We start from the raw sequence: 26,412 nt of genomic DNA on the forward strand, positions 1-26,412 counted from the left end.
TTTTGCCTGCAGTGAAACACAGCTACTCTCTACACTATATCTATGACCACTGAAACACAAATAATGATATAAAACATTCTCTTGTAGCACATATTTTAAACACCAATGGTCTCTAAGGATACAAAAGAGCAGAGATTTGATATATACAGGATATTTCTTTCAATTACATATCTTTTAAAACAATGATGGATATTAATAAGAATTTCACAATTTCAAGGATTGGCAAAACACTTACAATATATAGAATACATCGCCACGCTATTACGTATCCATTACAGAGAAAAATGCCCTGAAATAAAGTAAATTTGCAATCAAACCATTGACATTCTACAGTAAATGCAATAAAGAATAACACTTTTCATCCAGTTTCATTTGTCAAATACAAATGTTTACTAGCCTAAGTGGCTTTAAGTAATGTAAATGACAGTGAATTTCAACACAGAACAGCACTATTTGTGGTGATAAAATGCACAGTATCAGATGCAGGATTTACTTCTGAAATCGTACTAAAAACACAGTGCGCCTATTTGTGGATTTTCATTTCGATAGCTGGTCTATCATTCATACATCACAATACCAAAAGGAGATACATGTACATGTATTAGTATATGATGGGCCTCTGACTATTCATAGGGAAAGAGACTTAGTTAAAGGGATGGTACAGTATTGATGGAGATGAGAATTGGGCTTTTAACTTTTTGCGAGATACCAAGAAAACACTTATGATGTAGTACAGAGCATACCATTTTAAGAGGAATTCAAAGTATATATTTGATGAAAATTGGGTTTGGAATGACTGAAACATCCAAAAACAAAGTCAAACAAAGCAATCGTAATAAAGTGTGGGTCCCACACTTTATTAGAATCGCTTTTTTTGTGTGTGGATATCTCAGCCATTTCAAAACCAATTTTCATCAAATAAACGTTGAATTCCTCATAGAATTACATTCTCTTTCATATTTCATAAGAGGTTTCTCATTATCTCACCAAAAAATGTTAGAAACCTGAAATTAGGTCTCAGCCAAAACTATACGATCCCTTTAACCACCATCAAACTGAAATTTACTTATGTGATACTAATTTCCTTTTGTTTCTATGATCTAAAATCAGTCATGATATGTCTAAGATGTGAGGTCTTAAAATATGGCAGCATACATCTTACTAACAAAAGTTACCCTCTTCATTCAGGTTGGTGCGACACATTGAAAAGGGAAAAGATAAACACATCATGTGACCAGGCACCACAAAACCAACAAAAAGTCAGGCTCCCCCATTTATGTGAGGATGTAAAACAGATGAAATGGGTCCTTCTAGTCAATCTTTACTTTTTTGTATTTTCTAAAAGAGCAATCCTTTGTCTATAGTCTGGGATCAAAAAGATGAATTGGAAACTGTTCTTCTTAGCAATCTTTTTAGAACAGGTTTTAGGTGAATAGTGTGATTAGGTATGTCTTCAGAGTCTTAACATTTCCTCAAAGGCATTTACACGCACTCACTTTCAACTCAGTAACTTCTGAAAAGTTAATGCTACAGCCTTGAAAGTTAGCAGTAGCCATGAATAAAATGTGCTCAATGAGTGTCCCAAATTGCAGTGTAATCCCAAAATCCCTTCATTGTGATTGTCCTGCAGTTTTACATCCTGCTTTTTGTCCCACTCATTGCTCAGGGCACAGCTTGGTGAGGTTAAGCACTTGAATAGGCCCCAAACTTCAAAGACTCTTTTCTCAGCAACATTTTTCCCCAGTGTGTACTTTCTGTCCATTTTTCAAAGCTTTTAAACATGAATAATACTTCATGAAATTGCAAATAGGGTTTCAGCCAGCCCCAGTTATTACAATACCCAACCTCACAGGAAACATTTGTGCAACCTAAAGGGAGGAGAATACCATTCTCTTTTTTATTTCCAAACCCTACTGAAACTCTCCGAACACACCTGATATTTGTGACATCAAGCAAAATCATACTACGCCCTACAGACAACGCGTATGTTCAAAGTGTAACTGTTTTCCTTGGTGAACGTTTATTGGTATATAGCCGGGATAAATGCCATACCAATGCAAAGTGAATCTAATGCCTTTCTGCGTCATTTGAATAATCTGCTTTAAAAAGAACAACAGTAATGACAATCTTTCAAATAGAAGGTAAAATTCCATGTTTCTAAGGCACTTGCTCGCCCCAAACACTTCGGCAAAAGTCATTGTCAGCATTCGCTTGGCCTTGCTAGTCTAGAGTCTGCTCTTTTAGAATCTACCCTTATCTAGAAATCCATATCCGGCGACTTTTTGTTGGTTTTGTGATGCAGAGTCACATATGTTGCCAGACCAAGACATATGATTGTTAACTAATCAATAAAGCTGTTCAAGATAATAGGTAACTTGGTAACAATATGTCCACAGCATATCCAATGAAGGGTCCAGACTTATTAAATTTAGGACTTTACTAGAAGAAATTGTAGGTGTTATGATGTGACAGCATCTGGGCAAACAGCTTTATAGGCAATGAAGAAGTCTGTGAAGTCCACATAAGGATCTATGAGACCATCCTCATCTGGCTCTGCCTTATTTTCATCATGCCGATTGAAGTCAAACACTCTCTGTGGCTCCCCATTGCTGCTGCATGTATTTGAAGTTGTACTACCACTTCTTGTGTCCTCTGTATTTTCATCTTCTGCCATTTCCTCATCCTGACTGCTGGCTGTCTGGTATGGGGAGGGGCGGGGTGTGGTATGTGGGTCATCCTGGTTAAAGTAGGACTGGTGGTTGCTTGGCTGAGGGGTGAGGTCACCTCTGATGGCACCAAAGGGAGACCTCTGTGGATCACTAGTGCCGTTATCCACCTGGATATACAGGGGTGTTGTGATAGGGATGGAGGTCTGTGTGTCAGCTGGTACAGGATTCACACCAGCTGTGCTGATGGTGAGACGAGGAGGCTGGGAGCCAGAAGGCAAGAGAGGTGAGAAAGGAAGGCTAACCTGGTTGAAGGGTGTTGTGCTTGTTGGACTTGATATACGACTCCCAATGGGGTAGTTAAAATTGCGCACTATAAGTGTGATATCTTCCCTCTTCTGACACATGGCCACACGTTCACCACCTGAGAGATAGGCATCATGGTGTCTCCGAACTACCTTGTCCACTACAGCTTGTGCCACGCCACTAAGGGTAGCCTGGACCTCAAACTCTGCCATTGCAATGTATGCTAGGTCAAGATTGGCCTGAGTGGTGCCAGTAGCCTCAATCAGTGAGTGGCTGAGACCATTGGAGTACATCATCAAGAAGCCTGTCATATGTCTCATATCTAGACCTCCAATAATGTCAGGTTCTGCAATAATGGGTTCACTCTTGGCATCACTGTGGAAACAAAAGAGGCCTCATTAGAAACATGCCAGAGAAAATGGTCACTTCTTCCACTCATAGATATTGAGAGAAAATTTCATTTTAAATATTTGAAAATAATGTTAAAAATATATGGAAGTTGTAAAAGCTTCAAATATCACAGAAAAAAAAGTAAACTTGCGAACATATAAATTCATCCATTAATCGTGGTTTTTATACTGTTGATAACTACTCCTATGTTATTTATTTTGACAAACTTACTTGATGAACTACATGTCCCTTTCTACCCGTATGTCAGAATACATAAAACGCATGTTATGGCAGAGCGTACAAACGTGGAAAATGGATGTGAGTCAAAATATGGCAAAAATACACAAATAAATATAAAAAAAAAAATCAAATTATATTAATATGTGAGAGATGACTGTGTTACTGGAGGAAGAGCTCCAAACATTTAAAACAAATCCAAAAATGATGTAACAAAGGGTTTGCACTAAACAAAAAATTTACATTGTCTTGGCTCTCAAAAGACTTCATTAGCTAGAAATAGTTGAGGAAAGATGAGTAAACAATGCTGCCAGTCATACCGAAAGACTTGCATGTCTCTGAAGCCTCCTTTCACCATGTAGTTGCCAATAGTTCTAGTAGCATTCTTGTCACCAAAGAGCTTGCAGGTCTGTATGACTGTGGTATCCACACCAAGCTGGCTCAGCCGTAGTAACTCATCCTGGTTGAGGACAGTGTGGTCCACACTCAGCTGGCGTACCTTGGTGGTGCCATCTGGTTCCAGAGTGCAGAGCAGGGCATGGGAATCACCTGGTAAAGGACACAGTTTAGGTTTATGATCAAGACCACAGCCTAAGAATTCGCCCAAAATGATATAAGAGTCATGTGCATGTAATTATGTTGGTTTAACATCCCTTACACAATTTAGTGATCATCAATTGAATATGATTAACCTTACATAATTATCTTAGAAAAAATATTAGAGGTGGCTTATTGATAAAAAAACATATAAAGTAAAACATAGCATCAAACAGACCGAAGTGCTTCTTATACTTTGCAATGAGTTAAAGTTACATACCAAAAAGTCTTGCAAAATTACTTGCAAAGAGAGCTGTTGGTGACAGTTGGAATATCAATGTTACATATAAACAGTGAGGGAAATGGGAATTGATAGGACAGAGAAAGGACGAGAGAGAAAGAGAGAGAGAGAGAGAGGGAGAGAGAGAGAGAAGTACAATGTAATAGCAATTTCTCATGAGTTATTGAGTGGATTACTTAGAGCCTTTTATGATTTCTTCAGTAGACGAATCATGTACAGTATTGGGCTATTCATATAATGTTCAGTTTTACAAAGATCTCTGTCAATTTGTTATTTCTTTGTAAGATATGATGTAGCTCGAGTAGCTGGTAACCAATACTGCCAGTTCTACACAGAGGACTTCTCTTCAATCACAGATCACAACCTCAAATCACAAACTCAGATCACAAACATGAAGGGCATATGAAACATACGTACACAAGATCCTAACATGAGGTGACAAGCTCTCTTGTAGATGTTTTCAATGTCATCTATGGTAGGTATTTGGGCAAGAGATAAGCTAAAATTCAGAACTGGTGCACAGTACTCTAATACAGGTGTAAGTAATATTGGTGGAATGTAAAAGAAAAAAAGATATTAAATAAATACTTCAAAAGGCAATCCGAACCCACTGAGAATCCTAAACATGTGCAGCATATTTGCTTTCTTCACAACAGTTATGATCAGCGGGGATCCATAACCTCGAGAAAGCTATCGTAGAGGATACTGTAAAGGTGGCTATTTTCGTGCGACTGATTTTTCACGCTCAGTCTAGTACACTTTTGCGTGTTTTTATTTCCGCAGAATCAAGACATCAACTACTGGAACATATTGCAGGCAAAAATATTCGCATGCTTTTATTTTCGGGCTAGTTTCTGGTTGCGTGAAATGTGTGACCTCTCCATGAATTCAGTTCCCCCACCTCCTGCATTTTTCTCTGCTTCCAGGTCAACCTCCTGAACATAATACACTATACCTGCATTGTGCTTGCGTGGATGGAGTCCACACACGTCACACCCTTGTTAGTTCCGGGGTCATCGTAAAATTTCCGTTTCTGTGGTTTTATCATTGAGTGGGACTCGCTCACAGTTAGAGGAGGCAGTGAGCTTATCCTCTGGGATAGCTGCCATCGAGGATAAGCTTCGTCATTTGAACACGTGGTATAGTTAGGGGGCCAGAGCTTATCCTCAAAGATAGCTATCCTTGAGGGATCATGGTCTGCTAGTCTCTGCAACATCCCTAAACATTCCATTTCAAATCTTTTTTATTGTCATCCCTAACAACTTAGCTCTTTATGTGCCACATTCGCACGTCCGACTCAAGTCGACGGCGTGCCAACTTCGCATACTCTGCTCAAACGCACAAACCCGCCCAAACCGATCAACAAATTGCCAAATGCCAGAGTACAATGAAAGCGTTTCTCGCTGTTCCATTCCTGTCACACGTAGCTTGCATTTTATGTGGTGATTAAATATCACGCAGAGTTACTGGATTTGCGAGTAAATTCCAACTTTCTGTCACTGTTCTGTGTGCAAAAGTAATGCCTCTACAATGATGTAGCTACTGCTCATTTGAAAGAAAAATAATCATAGATTTGTTATACAATAATACAGCAAAGCAAAGCTTGGCATTGTCTATACAACTTTGCTCATTTTGTCATGTCGAGGGTAAGAAAAATCAATAAAAGTTACATAGACTTGAAATACATTGTTTTCCCAAAGCATGACTGCATTGCTGTCTCAGACTAATGTGGCACACAGGGGGTTTACATCATGGCACATAAAGAGTTACTGTAAAACAAGGAATGTTTATGTGCATGTTAATTTTGCAAATTTCTCGAGAGCCAAGATTCGCGAAATTAAAATGCACAAGAAAGTTGAACTTGTCTACACTATACGCATTGAATGTTAGAAGGAACTCCCCAAATTTTCATGCCGTAAAAAAAGCTGCCAGCTCCAATTCACGAAAATGTCGTGTTATACACTAACTTGCTCAATCTCCCTCAACTCTAAAGGTGGTAGTTAACTCATGAAACATATGGTCTTTGTGGATCCAGCTTCATGTTGTGCATGCGAGATCATGTTTTAAGGTTGTGTAAATCAGTCTGAAGAACAGAAGAGGAGGAAATACTTCTACTTTCTGCCAAAGTGAGATCGTCTAAAATATATTTCAAGCAGATGACAGACATTCCTTGGCACATGCCATTGCTGACGGGGCAATCGTTAACGGCCCTTTGACGATCGCCCCGTCACTGTACAGGCATGCTAACCTGGAAACATTAAACTGCACATTACTTGAATGTGAGACCATTCTGAAGCAAATGATTTTCACACAACAATAGATATATAATGTACTCTTAAGTGAATCCCACAAGGATTGTAACAATCATCCCTCACCATTCCCACTGATTCCCACTGATCAGTTACTAGCCATCCCCTTTAATCTTTGACCTCCTGACCCAACACTTTCCAAGAGAATAGTTGTCAGGCAATACATTATGTACGGTACTTTTAAACTTTCATGAATATACCATGAGCAGTTTCCAAGATATGGAGAAAGACATGAAATTTTAGTGTTTTCACTTGATCTTTGACCCCATGGTCCAAAACTTCCCACATAGCATCTATTTCCAGTAATACATGTATTCCCTAAGTATCATGAAAATACCATCAGACATTGCAGAAACAGGGGGAAATAAGTGAAATGTTAGAATTTGAACTTGCATCAGCTTTGAACTCGAGCGTGTGCACCCACAAGTTGATATAGTGTATGCACAGCTTTGTAACTCATCAGCAAATACATGCTAAGTTTCATTTGGATGTACTTCAACGATTCTTTAAAGTTACATCATCTACAAAAATTGATAATGGATGGACGGACAGATGACCTAAAAACATAATTATGCCTAAGGCAACACTTCATGGAGGAGACAAAAAAGGGAATTCCACTTACCAACATTGGCAACATACAGCTTGTCACCATGGATAAGGGTTACAATAGACGATGTTCCTCCACTGAGTTCTTCCTCCATAGATTGAAGTTTGTCCATCTCCCCTGGAAACTTCTGATAGAGCTCGTAATCAGTGAGGCCCTGAAAGAGAGCATGGTAGTATAAAACTGCTGCAAACCTACTTCATATGACACAACACACTGTCAGTGTGTACAATCAGCCCTCTCTGGCATGAAAGCTGTACAATCAGCCCTCTCTGGCATGAAAGCTGTACAATCAGCCCTCTCTGGCATGAAAGCTGTACAATCAGCCCTCTCTGGCATGAAAGCTGTTATAGTGATTAAAACACTACTTTGCCCAGGCATAATCAGTCACATTATTTTTTTGTTTATTGTGATTAATAATCAGTAATTTTTCATCTTATTCTTTCATCTATACACGTATTACAACTTTTATTGCTTGGAAGCAATTGCTACTTTTTATTTATTTTTTTAATGCATATGGCCCCTTATCTGTTCCTGATGCAAACATTATGCAAATAACTGCAGCGTCAAAATTATGCAGGTTACTGTAAAACATGTTATTTTAGCAGCATGAGATTTTCATGAAATGGAGCCGACGGCCTTTTTCACGTCATGAAATTTTCGCGAAGTGCCTCTGGCATTCAATGCATATAGTGTAGACAAGAGCCTTCACATACATTTCAATTTTGCAAATCTTGGCTCTCGCGAAATTTGCGAAATTAGAATGCACGCTAACAGTACTCTCCTCTCGCTCCAATTTTATGACCAAGTTAGTAATGCTGATATCATCTGCATAAATGAGTTTATGAAAGGGGTAGGGGAGAGAAGACAAAAAGGAACCAATCTTACATTTCCTCATAGTCTTTGAGAGCAACATTGCATCGATTAGTCTGTATTAATTGGAATACCAAGTGAAAAAATGGGACCAGCCTGGGATCTAAAGCCGGACAAACCCTCACTCTAACCATGACCATAACCATAAACATACATGTAGTTTAACTCTAGCTTACTGTCTAGCAGGATGCCATTCACTTCAATGACAAAACAAATATCCAAATATGCAAGCAAATATCCAAACTAGAGAAGCACTCTGAGGGCACAGATCTTTGCCAAGCAGCTCATTTCCACCACTGATCTTGTTCCCCAAATGAGATCAGTGATTTCCACCCATATGTATGCATGCTGAAAAGTGCTCGATTTCCCAATATAGAAGCCTTTTGTTACGTCATCAACTTCCAGTTGCGCAGCGCACCATGCCCTAGCAGAAACTAGAGCACACACTTTAGTGCGTATATATGCAAACCTCAAAAAATGCGCAGCTTGAAGTCTCAAGTTCATTGACCTGTACATACCAATATATCAAAAATCCTTTGTAAAATCCATGAAAATTCCCAGATCACTAACATAATTATATCATTTGTTCCCTGTGTCATTTTCAACCTTTCCTGCAAGTTTCACCCAAATCCGTTCACAACTTTAAATTATTTTGCACATAGACAAACAAACAAACCTACTCCGACACAAAGAAAACCTCCTACCTTGGTGGCGGTAATGTGTATCATACTCAATGAACACGTAATATGAAAGAAAACACCTGAAACAATAAACACGACACACTACAAGAACTTCCAGAATGTCATATAATCTAATGCAATCACTGACATGATTTTGAATGACATTGTATCACAACTCACAAGAGATTATATTACTGTAAAAGTAGAAATTTTCACTTGAGGAATTTTACACGCTTGGCCATATAAGATAAATTTTTTGTCTTTAATTCCACTGAATCATAAAATTAAATAATGTTACATACAGCAAGCAAAATATCCGCATGTGTTATTTTCACACTAGTTTCTGATTGTGTAAAATGCTCAAAAATTTCCACGCTGCGATAATGTCCACTTTTACGGTACCTGTATGGATAATTGTTACTACATCCATTTGATTACTGTGATCTGTATCAAGAGTCTTTCGTTCCCATGGGGTACACAATGTCATCCTACAGACCATCTGGGAGTTGTAAAACTGGACAATCTTGCAATTTTTTTTTTTTTTTTTTTTCCAAAGGCAATGACTTTAAATAGGATAAGTAGCAGAAGATTCTTACATCAGGTAGGGAGAGTTTCAGGTTGGTTCTCTCGGCTAGAATGTGGTCCAGCTGCTCAAAGTAACACCTTTCCACTGTTTCAAATGACTGTTGTAGGATGCGCTTCACCTCTGCATCATCCTGTACATCCAGCAGTTGTCCAAGCAGAAGCTCTGCTGGCAGTCGTTGGTGAGCAAAGTTGGCCACATGCACTCCATCATATCCATCAAAGATGGCGTACAGATAGTCATTTTGCTCTGTCCTACGACCAAGCAAATGGAAAAAGAATTGTCAACATATAGACTTCACCTCATGGTTTTAAACCCTTCTTTCTCCTGATGAGTTTACAACAGAGAAAATTGTTTGCATGTTTTAGACATCAGAAACTAACATGGCTAGGACAGAGCACTGAAAATGATAACAAACATTATGTCTAGCCCCAGTCATGACAATCCCATATGTGTGCTAATGTTTAAAAACAATAACACTGCAGCTCCATTAGTCATCTGACATATATTACAGGAGAATGATTAGAACATTTAAAGGGGAAGATACCACTATGGATTCAGTGAATGTAGAAATATGATAGCAATGAACTTTGAGGAAAATTGGACAATCTGTTCAGAAGTTGTTGTTTTTTTTTTTTATAAATATGAATTTTCGAAAGTTTGATTAATTTCATGTGCCCTTATCATTGAAAAAGACAACAATTGTGATGTCACAGTATGGCTACATTATAAAGAAAATTTACAGATAATGAAACATACTTTGATTCTTCCAGCATAAGCAAATAGAGAATCTTTTAGATTATGTGCTAATTACGATTATCATTATTATAACAAGGAAAAGTAGAAATTACGCGGTGCGTAATATATGTCCCCGCCGGAAGTAGCATTTAGTAGCAAAATGTACAATATAGGTAAAAAGATGAAGGTCAAAGGTCAAAGAAGTCAAAGGTCAAAATTCTATGTAGAAGTTTTGAAGCCCTCACCTAGTGCCATCACATAAAGCAAACGGAATCGAAATCGGGTTAGATATGGCGAAGGAGTAGCATTTTGTAGCCAATGTACAATATAGGTAAAAAAATCAAGGTCAAAGGTCAAAGAAGTCAAAGGTCAAAATTCTGTGTAGAAGTTTTGAAGCCCTCACCTAGTGCCATCACTTAAAGCAAACGGAATTGAAATCGGGTTACAAATGGCAAAGGAGTAGCATTTTGTAGCAAAATGTACAATATAAGTCAAAAATCAAGGTCAAAGGTCAAAGAAGTCAAAGGTCAAAATTCTATGTAGAAGTTTTGAAGCCCTCACCTAGTGCCATCACATAAAGCAAACGGAATCAAAATCGGGTTAGAAATGGCGAAGGAGTAGCATTTTGTAGCCAATGTACAATATAGGTCAAAAATCAAGGTCAAAGGTCAAAGAAGTCAAAGGTCAAAATTCTGTGTAGAAGTTTTGAAGCCCTCACCTAGTGCCATCACTTAAAGCAAACGGAATTGAAATCGGGTTACAAATGGCGAAGGAGTAGCATTTTGTAGCAAAATGTACAATATAGGTCAAAAATCAAGGTCAAAGGTCAAAGAAGTCAAAGGTCAAAATTCTGTGTAGAAGTTTTGAAGCCCTCACCTAGTGCCATCATATAAAGCAAACGGAATCAAAATCGGGTTAGAAATGGCGAAGGAGTAGCATTTTGAAGCAAAATGTACAATATAGGTCAAAGGTCAAGGTCAAAGGTCACAATTGAAATTCTGTATAGAAGTTTCAAAGCTCCCATGTAGTGCTATCATATAAAGCTAACAGAATCAAAATCGGGTTAGAAATGGCGAAGGAGTAGCATTTTGAACATTTTGATCACACACGGACGCACACACGGACGGACACACGGACGGACACACACACGTACGGAGCCCGTTTCATAGTCCCCTGCTCGAACTCGTTCGGCGGGGACAATAAATGAGCACTTAACCACTCTTTGTGGCATTTTAATCTGTTTTTTCTCATCATGCATCTTAAACTAAGCATTCATAGTTGCACTTTAATACATTTGACATGGACTATTAAATGCAATAATTTTACCCAAGATGCAGTTCCATCTACATCCCGCAGATTTTAAAGTGGTGGTTTTCCAGGATCAATAGTGATAATGATAGTATCTTTTGCATCAGTGTTAGAGCATAATCTAATGCAGACTTTGTTTTGTCGATGACACTAGCACCAGCTCCAAACTTGAAATTGCCCAGTGTAGTGCACTATTTTCTCCTCTTACTTGAAATGGAAGAACTTGTCCTCAAATTCATGGTCCTCATTCCTGCCGCCATCTGCACGGTAAATCTGGTTATTTGAGTAACCAATGCCAGAATGCCGACATACAGGTAAGTCATCTGTCCAGCTTGTGCTATGGAGGGAGCTCTGAATAATGGAAGTAAGAGAGTTTAGTTTTAATACATATTCATGGTGAACAACTGTTCACATATATATTTGGTATTAAGACTTCTACCTGCATTTCTTTGGTATCACTTACTGAATATCAGGTGACATCATGTTTGTTTCATTCCTGTTTTGGTCAATAATGACTATAGAAATATGTTTATGGGGTAATAACAAAAAATAATGGGCTTTTCTACAATGCATTCGTGATCAATTTGTAACAAATCAATCATCTGTCAGAATAAGCAGCCTGGAATACTGTGATTTAAAAAAACAAGAGACCCGCGGGTCTAGCGCTCACCTGAGTATCGCAAGTTCACCTTTCACGCAGTCACTAATCTAAATTATTCACAGCTCTACCAAAATTTGACCAGGCATTCTGAAGTAGAAGATGAAAATGTACAATAAGGGCCCAAATTTTTAAAGATTCCTTAATTTGGGGAATTGGGGGCCCCCTGGGGCCCTCTGGGTGGGGCATGGTGCCCATTTTGATAAATTGAGATCCTGACCCCCTAAGGATGCTACCTGCCAAGTTTGACAAAAATCTATCATGAGGTTTTCAGGAAGAAGATGACAATGTACGATTCAGGCCCCCATTTGGACCTTCCTAACCAACCCCCCCCCCCCCCCCACCCCTGCCCCCAAGAGGGGCACCCCTGGATCTCCTATGAACAAACTCGAAACTACAGTCATTAATGTACTCACTCATAGTATTATCTTAGCTGTATAACTTCTGATTCTAGAGAAAATTTTTAACGATTCCTTCATTTGGGGGGTTTGGGCCCCCCCTGGGGGCCCCCTGGGTGGGACATGGTGCCCATTTTAACAAATTGAGATCCTAACCCCTTAGGGATGCTACCTGCCAAGTTTGGTGAAAATGGGTCATGGGGTTCTAAAAAAGAAGATAAAAATGTACAATTTAGGCCCCATTAGGACCCCTCCTCACCTCCCTCCCCTGGGTCCCAAGGGGGGCACCCCTGATTCTGCCATGAACAAACTTGAAACTGCAGTCATCAATGTACTAACTCATAGTATTAACTTAGCTCCATCACTTCTGGTTCTAGAGAAGAAGATTTTTAAAGATTCCTTAATTTTGGGGGATTTGGGCCCCCTGGGGGTCCCCTGGGGGCCCCCTGGGTGGGGCATGGTGCCCATTTTAACAAATTGAGTTACTAACCCCCTAGGGATGCTACCTGCCAAGTTTGGTGAAAATGGGTCTTGGGGTTCTCAAGAAGAAGATGAAAATGTACAATTTAGGCCCCATTAGAACCCCTCCCCACCCCCCTCCCCTGGGTCCCAAGGGGGGCATCCCTGATTCTGCCATGAACAAACTTGAAACTACAGTCATCAATGAACTAACTCATAGTATTAACTTAGCTCTATCACTTCTGGTTCTAGAGAAGAAGATTTTTAAAGATTCCTTAATTTTGGGGGGTTTGGGCCCCCCTGGGGGCCCCCTGGGTGGGTCATGGTGCCCATTTTAACAAATTGAGTTCCTAACCCCCTAGGGATGCTACCTGCCAAGTTTGATGAAAATCGGTCTTGGGGTTTTCAAGAAGAAGATGAAAATGTAAAAAGTTTACGCACGACGCACGACGGACGACGGACGACGGACGACGGACGACGGACGACGGACGACGGACGACGGACGACGGACGCCGGACGACGGACGCCGGACGAAGGGCGATCGCAATAGCTCACTTGAGCCTTTGGCTCAGGTGAGCTAAAAACTAGAAATGTCACTAAGGCGACTGGTATGCCTCCGCCATAATGCATGATTCTCCTAATAGGTCTATAGTATATGTGGACAATGTGTGATTACATTTTCACGAAATTGGCAAAATATTAAAATGACAAGTTTGTCACAAATGTGTTGAAAGTTCACCTTCCTTGGCCTAGGTTTAATTGGATGAATAGGAGAGCATGTATTTGGGGATTTAAGGACTTTAACTTGACTTTGCCAATTCATAATTTTATGCATTGGGCAATTCCACGGTAACTGACGTTACACGTAAGGATTTTCATGAAATTGTTTACCTTGTAGTTTTGTGAATGAAAGCACCTTGGACTTGCAATTAGCATTGATGAATAAGTTCATGAGAATGAAGAAATAGGTGGAAAGTTTTTCTCTCAAACTGCATTTCTTATCACATAGCATGTGAAAATGTGTCGGTAACTGACGTTACGGAAAAAGGACATGGGAAATTATGGTGTAGATGTAAATGGAAATATCTCATGTCCCTGACTTTTAGCCTTTATGTGTTTAATATGGCAATACACCTAGGTTCTTAGGAACAGGTGTGCAAAATAATGTGCACTTCAGTTGTCTCCTTTTACCACCATGCCAATTTCAGTGAAGGCATGACGGTAACTGACGTTACGTAACTGACGTTACGCTTACATTTGCCATAGGGTTTACACATGCAAAATCAAGATTGGGAATAGCTGTGTGATATTTCATAATTCTGACCATTCAGAATGATTTCGTTGATATAGAGTCATACCTTGGTTCATTAGTCATAAATACACAATGAAATGAAACAGTAGTCCATTTTCTTTGTGTTCTATGAAAACTTAAAGGTAAACATGTCAGTAACTGACGTTACGTAACTGACGTTACACATTCTTTGCCGTGGGGTTTATAGAGAACTAATTTATTTAACAGGTTATTATACTGCTGCAATGTACCAGTGACAATCCCAGGCAACTACAGCAACAAATTAAAACAAAATCTAAAGACACAAATAATATTGGGTGGGCCCTTAGGGGGCACCCCCCCCCCCCATGCCATAGCACAGTTGGGCAAAAATAATGTAAATGCACAAGAGGATATTTCTTGACATTTGTCTGAAGATTTAATTTTTATTCAACATTTATGATTACACAGAGCCATTAATAGATTAAGCAGTTCCAAGTATAAATATATTGACATGACTAAGGGCTTTTTTGTTTGTTTGTTTGTTTTTTAATGAACAGGAAAGTTTTTATCTACATAGAGTGCTCCACCCATTATACCTTGTAGTACTACACAAAACATGGATATTTTTGTGCTTGAAAAAAATATCAAAATATCTTCCAGGTCATGGGGAAAAAAACACGTATCAACTCATAAATATGCATAAATATGTATGAAATCTATTGTGATATATTTCTCCTTCTTTTCTTTATTTTACTCTTGATGATCTCCATCATCAATTGATTTAAATGAAAAGTGTTGCACTTTTAATATTTCTCTGTGAAGAAGAAAAATAAATGCTTTTTTGGTCAAAAGAGCATTATTGTTTTATTGACTAGCTTGAAGTAATTTAACTGTTTTTCTTTTCCTTTTCACTGATATTCTGAATCACGGCTTGCAGAGACATTCGAGATACCAAGAAATCGGACTTTGCAACGAAAGAATACTAAAATCAATATAAAAAACTCTTCCTGTTCATAATTATAATGTGTTGTGTTACAAAATGTCCCTGCATGAATAGAATAAAGTAATCAACAAATACACACAGTATGAACATTTAAAAAAAAAAAAAACCCTATAGAATCCTCTCTCACTTTGAGCAATATCAGTGTTAAGTTTCAAACAATAATGAGTACATGCCTTACGTACCATGATAATACAAGATGAGCCATGTTAACTACACCACACATTTAAGTGCAAGAGAAGAAATATCTGTTTGTGCATTTGCCTTGAGGTAGAAACTTGACTAAGCTTCCTGAAAAAAAAAAAATGCCAGCAAAAGCAAACATTGGTGAAGATTGTTAAACTGTTGGTATACAGCTGTGCAGAAGTTTGTTTGTTTGTTGTTTTTTTTAATAGAAAATGTGGTTAACATGCAATCATGTCACTGATTAGGCCTACAAACTTTGGTAGCTTTATCATCCCGTAGGACTGGGAATGTACTAATTTGAGTGCATATACTGCATGTGGCAAACTAAACTTCCAGATGATTTAACCTTAAACTTGTGCTGAATCAAAAATCGAAAGCCCAAGCCCCCCCCCCCCCCCCCCAAAAAAAAAAAAGGTAATCATGGTAAATGAATGAATAAATGAATTTAGAGATAAAATAAAATATAAAAAAATATCCATGGACATAACATGGTAATGACATCATTTCCTATGAAAGGGATTGCTGCTCTTTGTTGTAAGTTGACTTCCCAGATGTATTGAAATGGCCACAAGTCAAAAAATTTGCCTCAGTTATAATTACTGTCATGGTAACTGACGTTACATACTCGTGTATGACGTTTCGGTAACTGACGTTACACATTTTGTAGTGTTCATTTTGACTCTCCAGTATACCAAGTATCCTTATTTCTGGTATTAAAATAAAGGCATATGGGCATACATTAGAAATCCCAAGTTACATCATACAGCTCACTTCCTTTGATGAATAAACTTAAAAATTCCTTGTTTTTGGTAACTGACGTTACATCCATCATTATCAAAGTAATTAACAGTTTTTATCAAATTCTTTAAAGCTACCAGCTTTTTTTTCTATTGTGTGGTAAAAGACTTCTCTGGTAACTGCATACATATGAAAGATTGTTGTTTAGAGTACTAATAAAGTGGATATACAGAGAGTAAGTTATGCGACAATACACTCTTTTCACCATTGAGTTATAGGCATATTTTGGCAGCCATTTTGAAAATCAAAATGGCCGCTTTTAATGAAAAACATAATGATTCTTAAAACTTCAACTCAAGTACTGTCTGAAAATGTATGGTGTTTGCAACAAATATCATTTTGAATTTTTGGCACCTGTGTCCTAGTTACCGTGGAATTGCCCATTGAGTAATTTTCAAAGCATAAAGAAAAAGTGCAATTTCTGTATTGAAACGTAGATGGTTACCATTTTCATGGGCGTAAATCCCACGGGGATGGGGGGATATATCCCCCCCCCCCCCTGAAATGGAGGAGGGGGGGATGGCCTGTACAATCATCCCCCCCTGAAATTTGAGAAAAAAAATGGAGGAAGCAGAAAAGTGATTGTATCAATTTTGGCATATTGCATGACGTTCGTACGCCCGCCTTCAGACAGCAAACAGAGCTGAACAGTATTCTATCTTGTAGGATAATGTATACATAATTTTCTTAAGCGCTCGCTCCCTTCGCTCGCTCGCGAAGAAAGTAATATCGACATAAGGTATGGTCCAGACGTTGACAACGTCAAATAGCATAGGCTTACATGTAAACATGCTATGACGCGAGCAACACGGGACCATCTGCAAATTATGTACGAAAACAAACAAACAAACAATAACAAAAACTATACCGCCATAATTGAACCCCCCCCCCTCCATTTCCTGAATCATTCCTGAAACGATGATGACTCTGATACATCTATGGGCATACCCAGGGATAATCAGGGGCGTCAAATCTATCTCAGGGAGGGGGGGCAAAGGGGCATTTGCCCCGCCCCTACGGAAATGTTGGGGGCAGACAAATCATTTGTCCCCCAAGCAATTCCCGAGATGAGGACAAATCTCGAACTTTCTTTATGGAAAATTGTCCAACTACCGCCAGAACTATGCACCGGATCGTTGAATTGCAATCATAAATATGCAAAAGCTCCGCTACTGGGTCCCTTTCGATAGACTTTGTACACTTTTGAGATTGACGTATTTCCTTATTCTATCAAAGAGTGTGCAGCAGATCTTTTACTTACAAAAGCTCCCTTATATGCAGAGGGGTCGATGGAGGGGGAGGGGGATGGTTCCCCTATAAAAGTATTGGGGACAAACATATCATTTTGCTCCTCCTCGTAACTCCCGAGATGTGGAAATGTTTTTACTTTATTGATAGAAGACTGTCTAAATATTTCACCCAAAGATGGCTGAATTTCAATTCTGAAAATACAAAATCTCCCTCGCGTAAGAGGGGGATAGGCCTAACTCCTTCCACACCCTCCCCGTTCAGTCCTTTCTACTTAATGCACTTTAGATTGACAAATTTTAAATTGCTTCATCTGGAGTGAGCACCAGGTCTGTTTCTTCAGTTTAAGAAAATGCTAATGTTCCGTGGGTGGAAGGAGATATCTAGATACTTTCAATTAACGGAGGGTTCCCCCCCCCCCCCCCCCCCGTAAAAAATATACATAGTATACACTTCTGGGATGGAAATTTTCCCAGATTACATCATAAATGTGTTTACGAGATAAGAGGGGAGGGGCAAACATCATTATGATCCCCAATGATTCCTGAAAAAAAATTTTCTTGCGTTGTTTGATAGAAAACTGGAAGGGTTGTGTTAGCACTCGCCCACACTTTCTCCCTGCTCGCCCGTCCTCCCCCCCCCCCCCCCCCGCTCCTATGCATACAAGTAGACTGTGGTTACACTTTGAACATAGACAGTTTTCCAAATATGCCACAGAATGTGTGCACCAAAACGTTTAAATGCAATCAGAAAATACAGAATCCCCCTCGTGTAGGAAGGGGGAATAGGGAATAGGGCTTATCCCCTCCCGCGTTCTCTGATTGACAAATTTTCAGGTATTCCAACATAAGTGTGCACCAGATTGTTGAATTTCAGTTCTAAAACTGAAATAAAGCTCCCTCGAATATGGGAGACATATCTTGCCACCCTCCCATTGCTTGGTCCCCTCTATAGACTTAGTATACTTTGGGGAATGACAATTTCCGAATTTTCCACAAAAAAGTGTGCTTCAGATTGCTTTACTTCAATTCTAATAATGCAAAAGCTCCGTCTTGTGTTCCCTCTCCCACACCCTCCCCCCTAAGCTCTACCTCACTACACTTTGTACATATAACACAAAGATGGTGCACACTCGGAATAAGAGCTACATTCCATGATTTTAACACTTCCCTGAAAAAGCCCTTACTATTTATTTCTTCAATTATTATTTTTTTTTTGGGGGGGGGGGGGGGCGCTGGAAAAACATCCAAGTATTGCACCAAAAGTTTGCACCAGATCGCTGAATTTCAGGTCTGAAAATGCAAAATCACCTTCGTGTGGGAGGAGAAATGCCCCTTATCCACACCCTCGTGTGCTTGCTTTTTTCTGCTTGAATTGCTTAACAGACAGCGTTCATGATAATTATTCACCGTAAAAATTAATACAATGAGTTTATTCAAATAATAGCATTTTATAGGCAAATTGTTCATTGTAATCTACATCAAAATATTCTGCTACCTTAAACAAGTGGGACTGTTTCAAGTCGATAAAACACCCAAACATGCATAAAATTGCACCATTTACAACATCAAAATGCAAAAAGTCCTCCCCCCCCCCCACCCCCCACCCCCCACCAAAATTTCACCAAAAGTGTGCACCAGATCGCTGAATTTCAGGTCTGAAAATGCAAAATCTTCCACGCTAGGTCGCTCCGCTCCCTCACACAGATATTCCAACTCCAAGTCCCTCCCCCACCAACCATTCTTAAAACGGAACGATGCCCCTGGAATGATTGCTTTATTGACTAAAATCAAGAAAATTGAAAAATACAATTAATAGCTACAGGAAAATATCTACTACGTCATTGCATACAAAGAAATGGATATCCATATTACCATTTTATTGAATTTATTTGGGCATTATTCAGGGCTGCGCTACGTTTTTGAAAGGGGGGGGGGGGTGTCAAAATCGCCTGTCAGTAAAAAAGAAAGAACATCAAAAGACAAAAGAAACAGTAACAAAAAGTCTTCACACTTTTAAGGTCTGATTTTTCGCCGAAAGTCGGCTGACAAGCAAACAACAACAACAACAACAACAGCAACAAACAAACAAACAAACTAAAACAAGAACAAAAAGTCTTCATATTTTTGCTGCCACTTCCCTCCCACTTTGCATGCAAAAGAGTGGGACATTTGATCCCTGTAAAGTGTGTGTGTGTGTGTGTGTGCATGTGGGGGGGGGGGGGGGAACCAAGCTTCTTCCCCCCCCCCCCTCCCCAGGGCTGCACCGGTTCGGTTATGAGCTTGTAATCGTGGTGATGGTGACTATCGCCGATCATCCCCCCCACTCCTCAGTACGGATTTACGCCATTGTCATCTGGCCTTTGACCCTAAAATTCATAGGATAATCACTGTCAGGCAGAACATGCATAAATATGTAGAAAGTTTCAAGATAACTGGAGCCACTTATGAGATATGGAGGAAAAAAGTTAGTTCAGCACTTTCCCTTGATCTTTGACCTTTTGACCTTTGAGGCAAAAAAAAATAAAGAAAAAGAAAAAAAAAATAAAGTTTCCAGAGAATCTCTATTAGGTTATACATGCATACACCAAGTATAAAAAAAATAATCCTGCTGGCATTGCATAAATATGAGGGAAATAGTAAAATGTTGAAGTGTTGCCCTTGACCTTTGACCCCTGACCTTTGACCCCATGAACCCTAAGTTCTCTAGATAATCACTGCCAGTCAGTACATATGTTCCATGACGATACCTTGAACAATTTCCAAGTTATGGAGAAAAAAATGAAGTTTTAATATTGTTACTTGACCTTTGAACTCATGACCCCAAACTTTCACCAGAGAATCTTAATAGGGTAATACAAGTATCCACTCAGTTTTAAGAAAATACCTTCAGGCATTACATAGATATGGTGGAAATAGTGAAATTTTACGTATTTGACCTTGACCTTTTGACCTTTGACCTTCAGCATGTGCACCCAAAAGTTGATAGGCACAACTTCACCCCCTAATACACATACATGCTAAGTTTCATTAGGATACCTCAAAAGGTTTTTCAGTTACGCTGTCCACAAAATTCATTACGGACGGAAGGACGGATGGATGGAAGGACGGACGGACGGACAACCCGAAAACATAATGCCTCCGGCACCACTTCGTGGCAGAGGCATAAAAAAAAAACACTTATCAAAGAGTAAGAATACCTTGATATGAAAAGTGCGACCTGATAGACTTACCGTATTACACACATGATCAAATGTTTCACTGACATTTGATCTTTACTTTGTATGATAGGAATCAAAAGGGCAACACATCATCAAGAAGCATCGGCTATGTTACATACAAAAGTGGCAAACATTTTTGCATGCTACTTTAACTTCTGAATAGATGTGAACATATTGTGTGATTGGTCATAACATCATCTTTATCTAGAGTCTGAAACATCTTTATTTGTGACCCTGCATCACAAAACCAACAAAAAGTAACTAGACATGGATTTTTAGTTAAGGGCAGATTCTGAAATCTTGAGCAGACTTCAAGCTTTAGAATTATATAACTCAATTCAAACCGACTCTCTTATCTTATCTAAATATTGGAAAGAAGGCACAAACTTTGGAAAAGCGTGTACTGAGAAAAGAAGCTCTGAGGTATAGAGTCTAATCAAGGACTTAATCTTTACCAAGCCATGATAGCTGTGCAATGAATGGGACTAAAAAAACAACAACTAGGACGTAAACACCATAGCATTAGCAACAACAATAAACAGATTATCAGATTAAGCTGAGACTGACTATGCTTTAAAATTAACACATTCTGTCCATGACAAACACTAACTTTCAAAGCAGTAGGACCACCCTTTCAAAAGTTATTAGATTTGAAAGTGAAGAGCATGTAAAAGATTATTAAGAAATGAAAAGGGGCCTATAAGACATATGGTCTAATTACACTATTCTACAAAAAGTGCTCTAGAAAACACTGCTCAAAACACTACTTACCAATTGTTTTATGATCACAAACTTTGACATGTGTCGAAAAATTGCTCTTTCAGAAAATATGAAAAAGTTAAGGTTGATTAGGTTGATCCATTTCACATATTCTGAGTCCTCACGTAAAATCAGGATGTGCCACTTTTTGCTGGTTTTGTGATGCAGGGTCACATTTATAAAAAGCAAAAAGAACTAAACAGAACTTGTAAAATTGTAAACAATGTTGTGGAGTCACAGGGAAATTTCCCAGAAGAAAGTTGTACATGTACTTACATGAAATTACAACTTCACCTTTTCCTCAAATAATGGTGACAAACAAATTAAAACACATAGTGCTCATGCATACAAAATGGAAAATACCATCAAGCATGCAATTTATGATATTCAAATTGTTGGTGTTTGCTGCACAATGTCAGGAGTGACAAGCATACAAAATACATCATACAGCTGGCAATATTCATAAACCATGCAGACTCACACATGGACTGGGTATCATGAAACATTGTCATATCATCTCATGAAACAACTCTAGAAAGTTTTGAAACAAGTTGCAGTTTACAATTAAAGAAAATCAACATTAAAGAGATTTGAGAGATTACTAGCAATGTTAATAGTGATCATGAGTTTACTAAATGTCTGTTTTATGAAAAAAACCCAAATTATAGTGATTTAATTTTAAATTGTAAATATTGTAACTTAAGCCAATTAACCTGTTGAGGACGAATCCTGAATATACTCGGGTAGGTGTCTATGGGAAATGCGTGTTGTAGTAAAATAAAAAAGTCCTCAACGGGTTAAAATAAGGCCAAATTACTCTGAATGCTACAATTTGTATGTACTGGTTTATTTCAACTGAGCGGGGCACTGACTCGGGGTAACCTACTAGCATACAGTATAAAGTCCAGCTGTATTAAAAATCATGTGGTTAATGCCAAACATACTGGTGATGTACTTAACATGAATTAAATCCATTAGACTCGGATATCCATCATGCCCTGCTGTTAATATTATAACTGCTCCCATCATGTCAGGCTGAAAACGTATGAAGATGGTAATAATAATATTACAATTTAGGTAATAATAACGACAATCTATGAATAAAATTTCTGTAGGCATTCGGGAAGAAATTTGTTTTGTGCAACTAGATCACATCAGCGTCATATAAACACATTTGCTGTTCTGGTGTCTTGCATACCCGCTTGGTTGCAGTTGGTTACAACGTGTATCTCCCTCCATTCCCCACCCCATGCCCTACAATTATCCAACATTCATGTTTTTCGTACTTCAAAATGTATCAATAATTTCTTGGCAAAATGCAACTCAAAATTGTGTCCTTGTAAAAAATATGTGTGTAATAGATGGTGTGGTGACCTTTATGCTGAAATCAGATAATGGAAGTGAAAGAAAAATTATTTTTGAAGTACCAAGTAACTCACTTTTGACCTCAGAATGTGTACATTGACCACAGATATAAGTAGTACCGTTTTACAAACAAGACAAAAAAACCAACACAACAACTTTAAACACAAACAGCATCGTCATGCCACAGTTTTACCTTGGAAGATGAGGCTAACATTAGATACCTTGGACTGAGGTGCTTGTGGATTTAAAACTGAAGAGCAAGCATCACTAATCAGCACAACAGACAAGCAAACATTCTTCTCAGTGAGTGGATCAAATACATTATTATTCATGTTGTCTGCTTTTTTTTTTTCTACAGCAAAACTGCCAGGCCTCAAAGTAATGAGTGTCCTGTATACATATGTATGATTATTATCCATACAGAGGATTTTTAGAGCCCAAATACAAGTGTTATTTTGTCGACGCACCTCATAACCTCCAACCCACTTAAAAAGTTTGTTGAACTCGACCAATATTTTTTGCCGAGGCGACCAATATTTAAAATATTGGACGGCAAGAGGGGGATTCCCCAAAGTTTTTATAAACTGCACCGTGATTGGTTGAGATATATACGAGATGACCTGAAATAAGAAGTAAAAACGTCTGTGATTGGTCAATCACGAATTAACTAGAATATCGTTTCTTCTAAAATTCTGTGTTTATACAAACAAATTTCATATATCAATTAGTTGAAATTGTTTTTCACACAATTTTTCAAAATATCACTTTCATATCAGGAAGTTAAATTTAGGTTTGATGAAACCAAGTTGCATTTTTTTGTGCATGCAGGCGCAAGGCGACGATTGATCTGCAGCTCTGCATGCTCAGCGCTACTGCTAGATAGCCCGCACGCGATATAATGTACAGTGTAGCCGGTCGCCGCCGCTAGCGCGCTGCGCTTACGTTTGCATGCGCGATGTGCATATTACAGTTACTATACTGTACATGTGTACGTACGTGTGTACAAGTACGTTATATACAGCACAGTAGGACTAGAAAAGTTGTGGTAGTAGTAGCCTAATTCGATCTTTCACGATCTACGGTAGATGTGACGTGAATTGTTTCTCAGATCTCGGATACAAATACATCTAATTCTGGTCTAAATTAGCTAGATCTCGGTCTAGCAGTAACATGACGGCAACCTTGGATACATAGATCACTGTTTTATCAGAGACTGACCTGAAGTGGATTAACTTGCACTGAAGAGTGTACATGTACCATACCCCATGTCAGGATCACTACACAGTAGGAACAGCGCTCGGAGTCGGAGACAGAAAGGGTAGGCCTAAGTCAAGTGAAAACATTCTTTGCTAAAATCCTCTGTAGGATAATAATGATGATATTGAATGTCCTATTTTCGATTAATACAAGGAAATATTGGACTCGCTAAGCAAAATATTGGACTCGTCTTCGACTCGTCCAATATTTGTGCATAGCTCGTCCAATATTTCCTTGTATTAATCTCAAGGCCATCCAATATTATATAAATATGATGTTACAAGATACCGTACCATGACTGAGCATTGCTCCATTGCAAATGTACATTGTATTTTCATTATGCAACATATTGCTCGCAGAAGATATTTTTGCATTCTTATGAGTAATTTTTTTTCACGCTTGGCTGGGAAAGATGAGTTTTGCATGGTTTTAATACTGCAGAATCAAGACATTTACTACTGGGACACACCGGCAAGCAAAAATATTTGTGTGCTTTTTTTCCATGCTAGTTTCTTCTTGCGTCAAAATTGTCACATTTTGAGTTAGTCCAGCATGTACCGACATGAATATCCACTAGAAAGTATACACAAAAATGAAATACTGTATTACTGGGTATAATTTTCAATACAAGCATGCGCAGTTATCAAATCTGACTGATCTTTTTGAGTGGAATCTTACAATTTCCTGAATTAAAAAAAAAAAAAAAAAAAAATCTCCCAAGGATAATTTCCTTTCATTAACTAAAACTGCCATGATGACATAAATCAAAGTACAGGTACAAAGTCATTAACAGTGAGCTTGAACCTGAAGCTCATACTCATAGTATACAATAGATCTAGAGAGCATGCCATGGATGCAGCAACTAATGACTAGATGCAGTTTCTATAGCTGGCAACTAGGCCCTACTGTAGGTACGGTAGTAAGTAGTAACATTCCTAATTGACATTCATGAGTCTAGTAGTGCAATTGTGCTGGGATTGAGTTGAGTGGGAAACTGAAATGCAAGGCACATGGGTATCAAGAACACCATCCTGAAGTGGCCTCTATGGCACTGGAAAGCCTATGTAGTGGCTATGGTGACTGCAATAAAAAAAGGTCAATTTTGTACAGCTGTTTTCTAGACCCATGCAGCTCGACTGCTACGACTTGAGTGCTGGTGGGTGGAGGGTAACTGTGACCAGCCCGAACGCCACAAAACTGTGTGACGGAGCACCAAGAGGTTATATGATGGGGGACCCTACCTCGAGTCTAGGACCTACAGTACTCAATATTACTACGACTACTACAGATGGATACTAGTTCAAAAACAGTCTCAAAACGTACTATACGCTGCGCCCATCTACCCTTCTTAATCCACATCCCAACCTGAGTAATGACAACATGTCTTGCAGCTACTTTCTAAGGGGGTATTATACAAAGTTTACGGGATGAGTTTGCACGTTTTCTGTATTATACTGATATAGTGGCTAGTACTTAGATGTCCAACACATCGACACTGTGCTCTGGAACCGACACCCCTCTCTATCAATCATTGCGCGTACCGGTAAAGAACTTTCATGCATGCGACTATGCGCAGTTGCCAGTGGCTTTGCATTCTTCACTGGGGATTTGAAGATATCCAAATATTACTGAAAGACCCGATAATAAACGAGATCAACAGCAAAACAATGATACCGTAGATTATAAATGCACATAGAATAGGAAAAGCATTAGGTGCATTTCACACGTATTGTCAAAGGGTAGGGGTGGTGGTTTCAAATAGATCGAGATAGTAGTAGATTCGGTAGGCCTACGGCGCAACTGAGCCGAGTGCGTCAAAATAACAACCCACGCGTTCGAAGCAGTTATCTTGAAGCGTGTACCACAAATCGCATTTTCAATGCGCGCTTGTGAATTTAGAGTATTTTCTTTACATGTGAGTAAAATTTCAGGCAAATTGTGAGATATTTTAAGCTTCTATTAATAGAAAAACATTAGGGTGTCGATGTGTTGGACACCCACCCATACGTAGTCCCACATGTCCATATACCTGTGAGTGCGAGCTTCCAAGTGAAGGCGTATTTCGACGCGGTGTTCTTGAACTTGAAGTCATATTTTTTATGACATGATCACACTCATCAACGAACTAGATGGTAAAAATATCGACAAAGCAGCAGATAAGTCGTATACATGTCACCAAGTTGAAAGGACAAAGGTCCAGAACCTGCAACCTCAGCCTCCCTCAGTGCTACAGCAGTCCTAAAGGTTAGGTGTTGTGTA

At 38.8% G+C, this 26,412-nt stretch overlaps 1 protein-coding gene across 1 annotated transcript; it reads right to left on the reverse strand.

Annotated features, from left to right (window-relative positions):
* Positions 1-897: 897 nt before the first annotated feature.
* Positions 898-26,412, reverse strand: LOC139745001 (TGF-beta-activated kinase 1 and MAP3K7-binding protein 1-like). The gene is made up of 6 exons (XM_071655406.1): positions 26,183-26,412; positions 11,741-11,883; positions 9,500-9,740; positions 7,369-7,507; positions 3,920-4,148; positions 898-3,347 (listed from the first exon to the last, which is right to left on the reverse strand). The coding sequence occupies exons 1-6, from the start codon at positions 26,243-26,245 to the stop codon at positions 2,459-2,461; spliced, it is 1,704 nt and encodes a 567-aa protein (XP_071511507.1). The 5' UTR covers positions 26,246-26,412; the 3' UTR covers positions 898-2,458.

This window comes from Diadema antillarum, unplaced genomic scaffold (assembly GCF_040938485.1).
Source record: "Diadema antillarum isolate AM-2024a unplaced genomic scaffold, OU_Dant_1.0 seq00001227_RagTag, whole genome shotgun sequence".
Classification (NCBI taxonomy): domain Eukaryota; kingdom Metazoa; phylum Echinodermata; class Echinoidea; order Diadematoida; family Diadematidae; genus Diadema; species Diadema antillarum.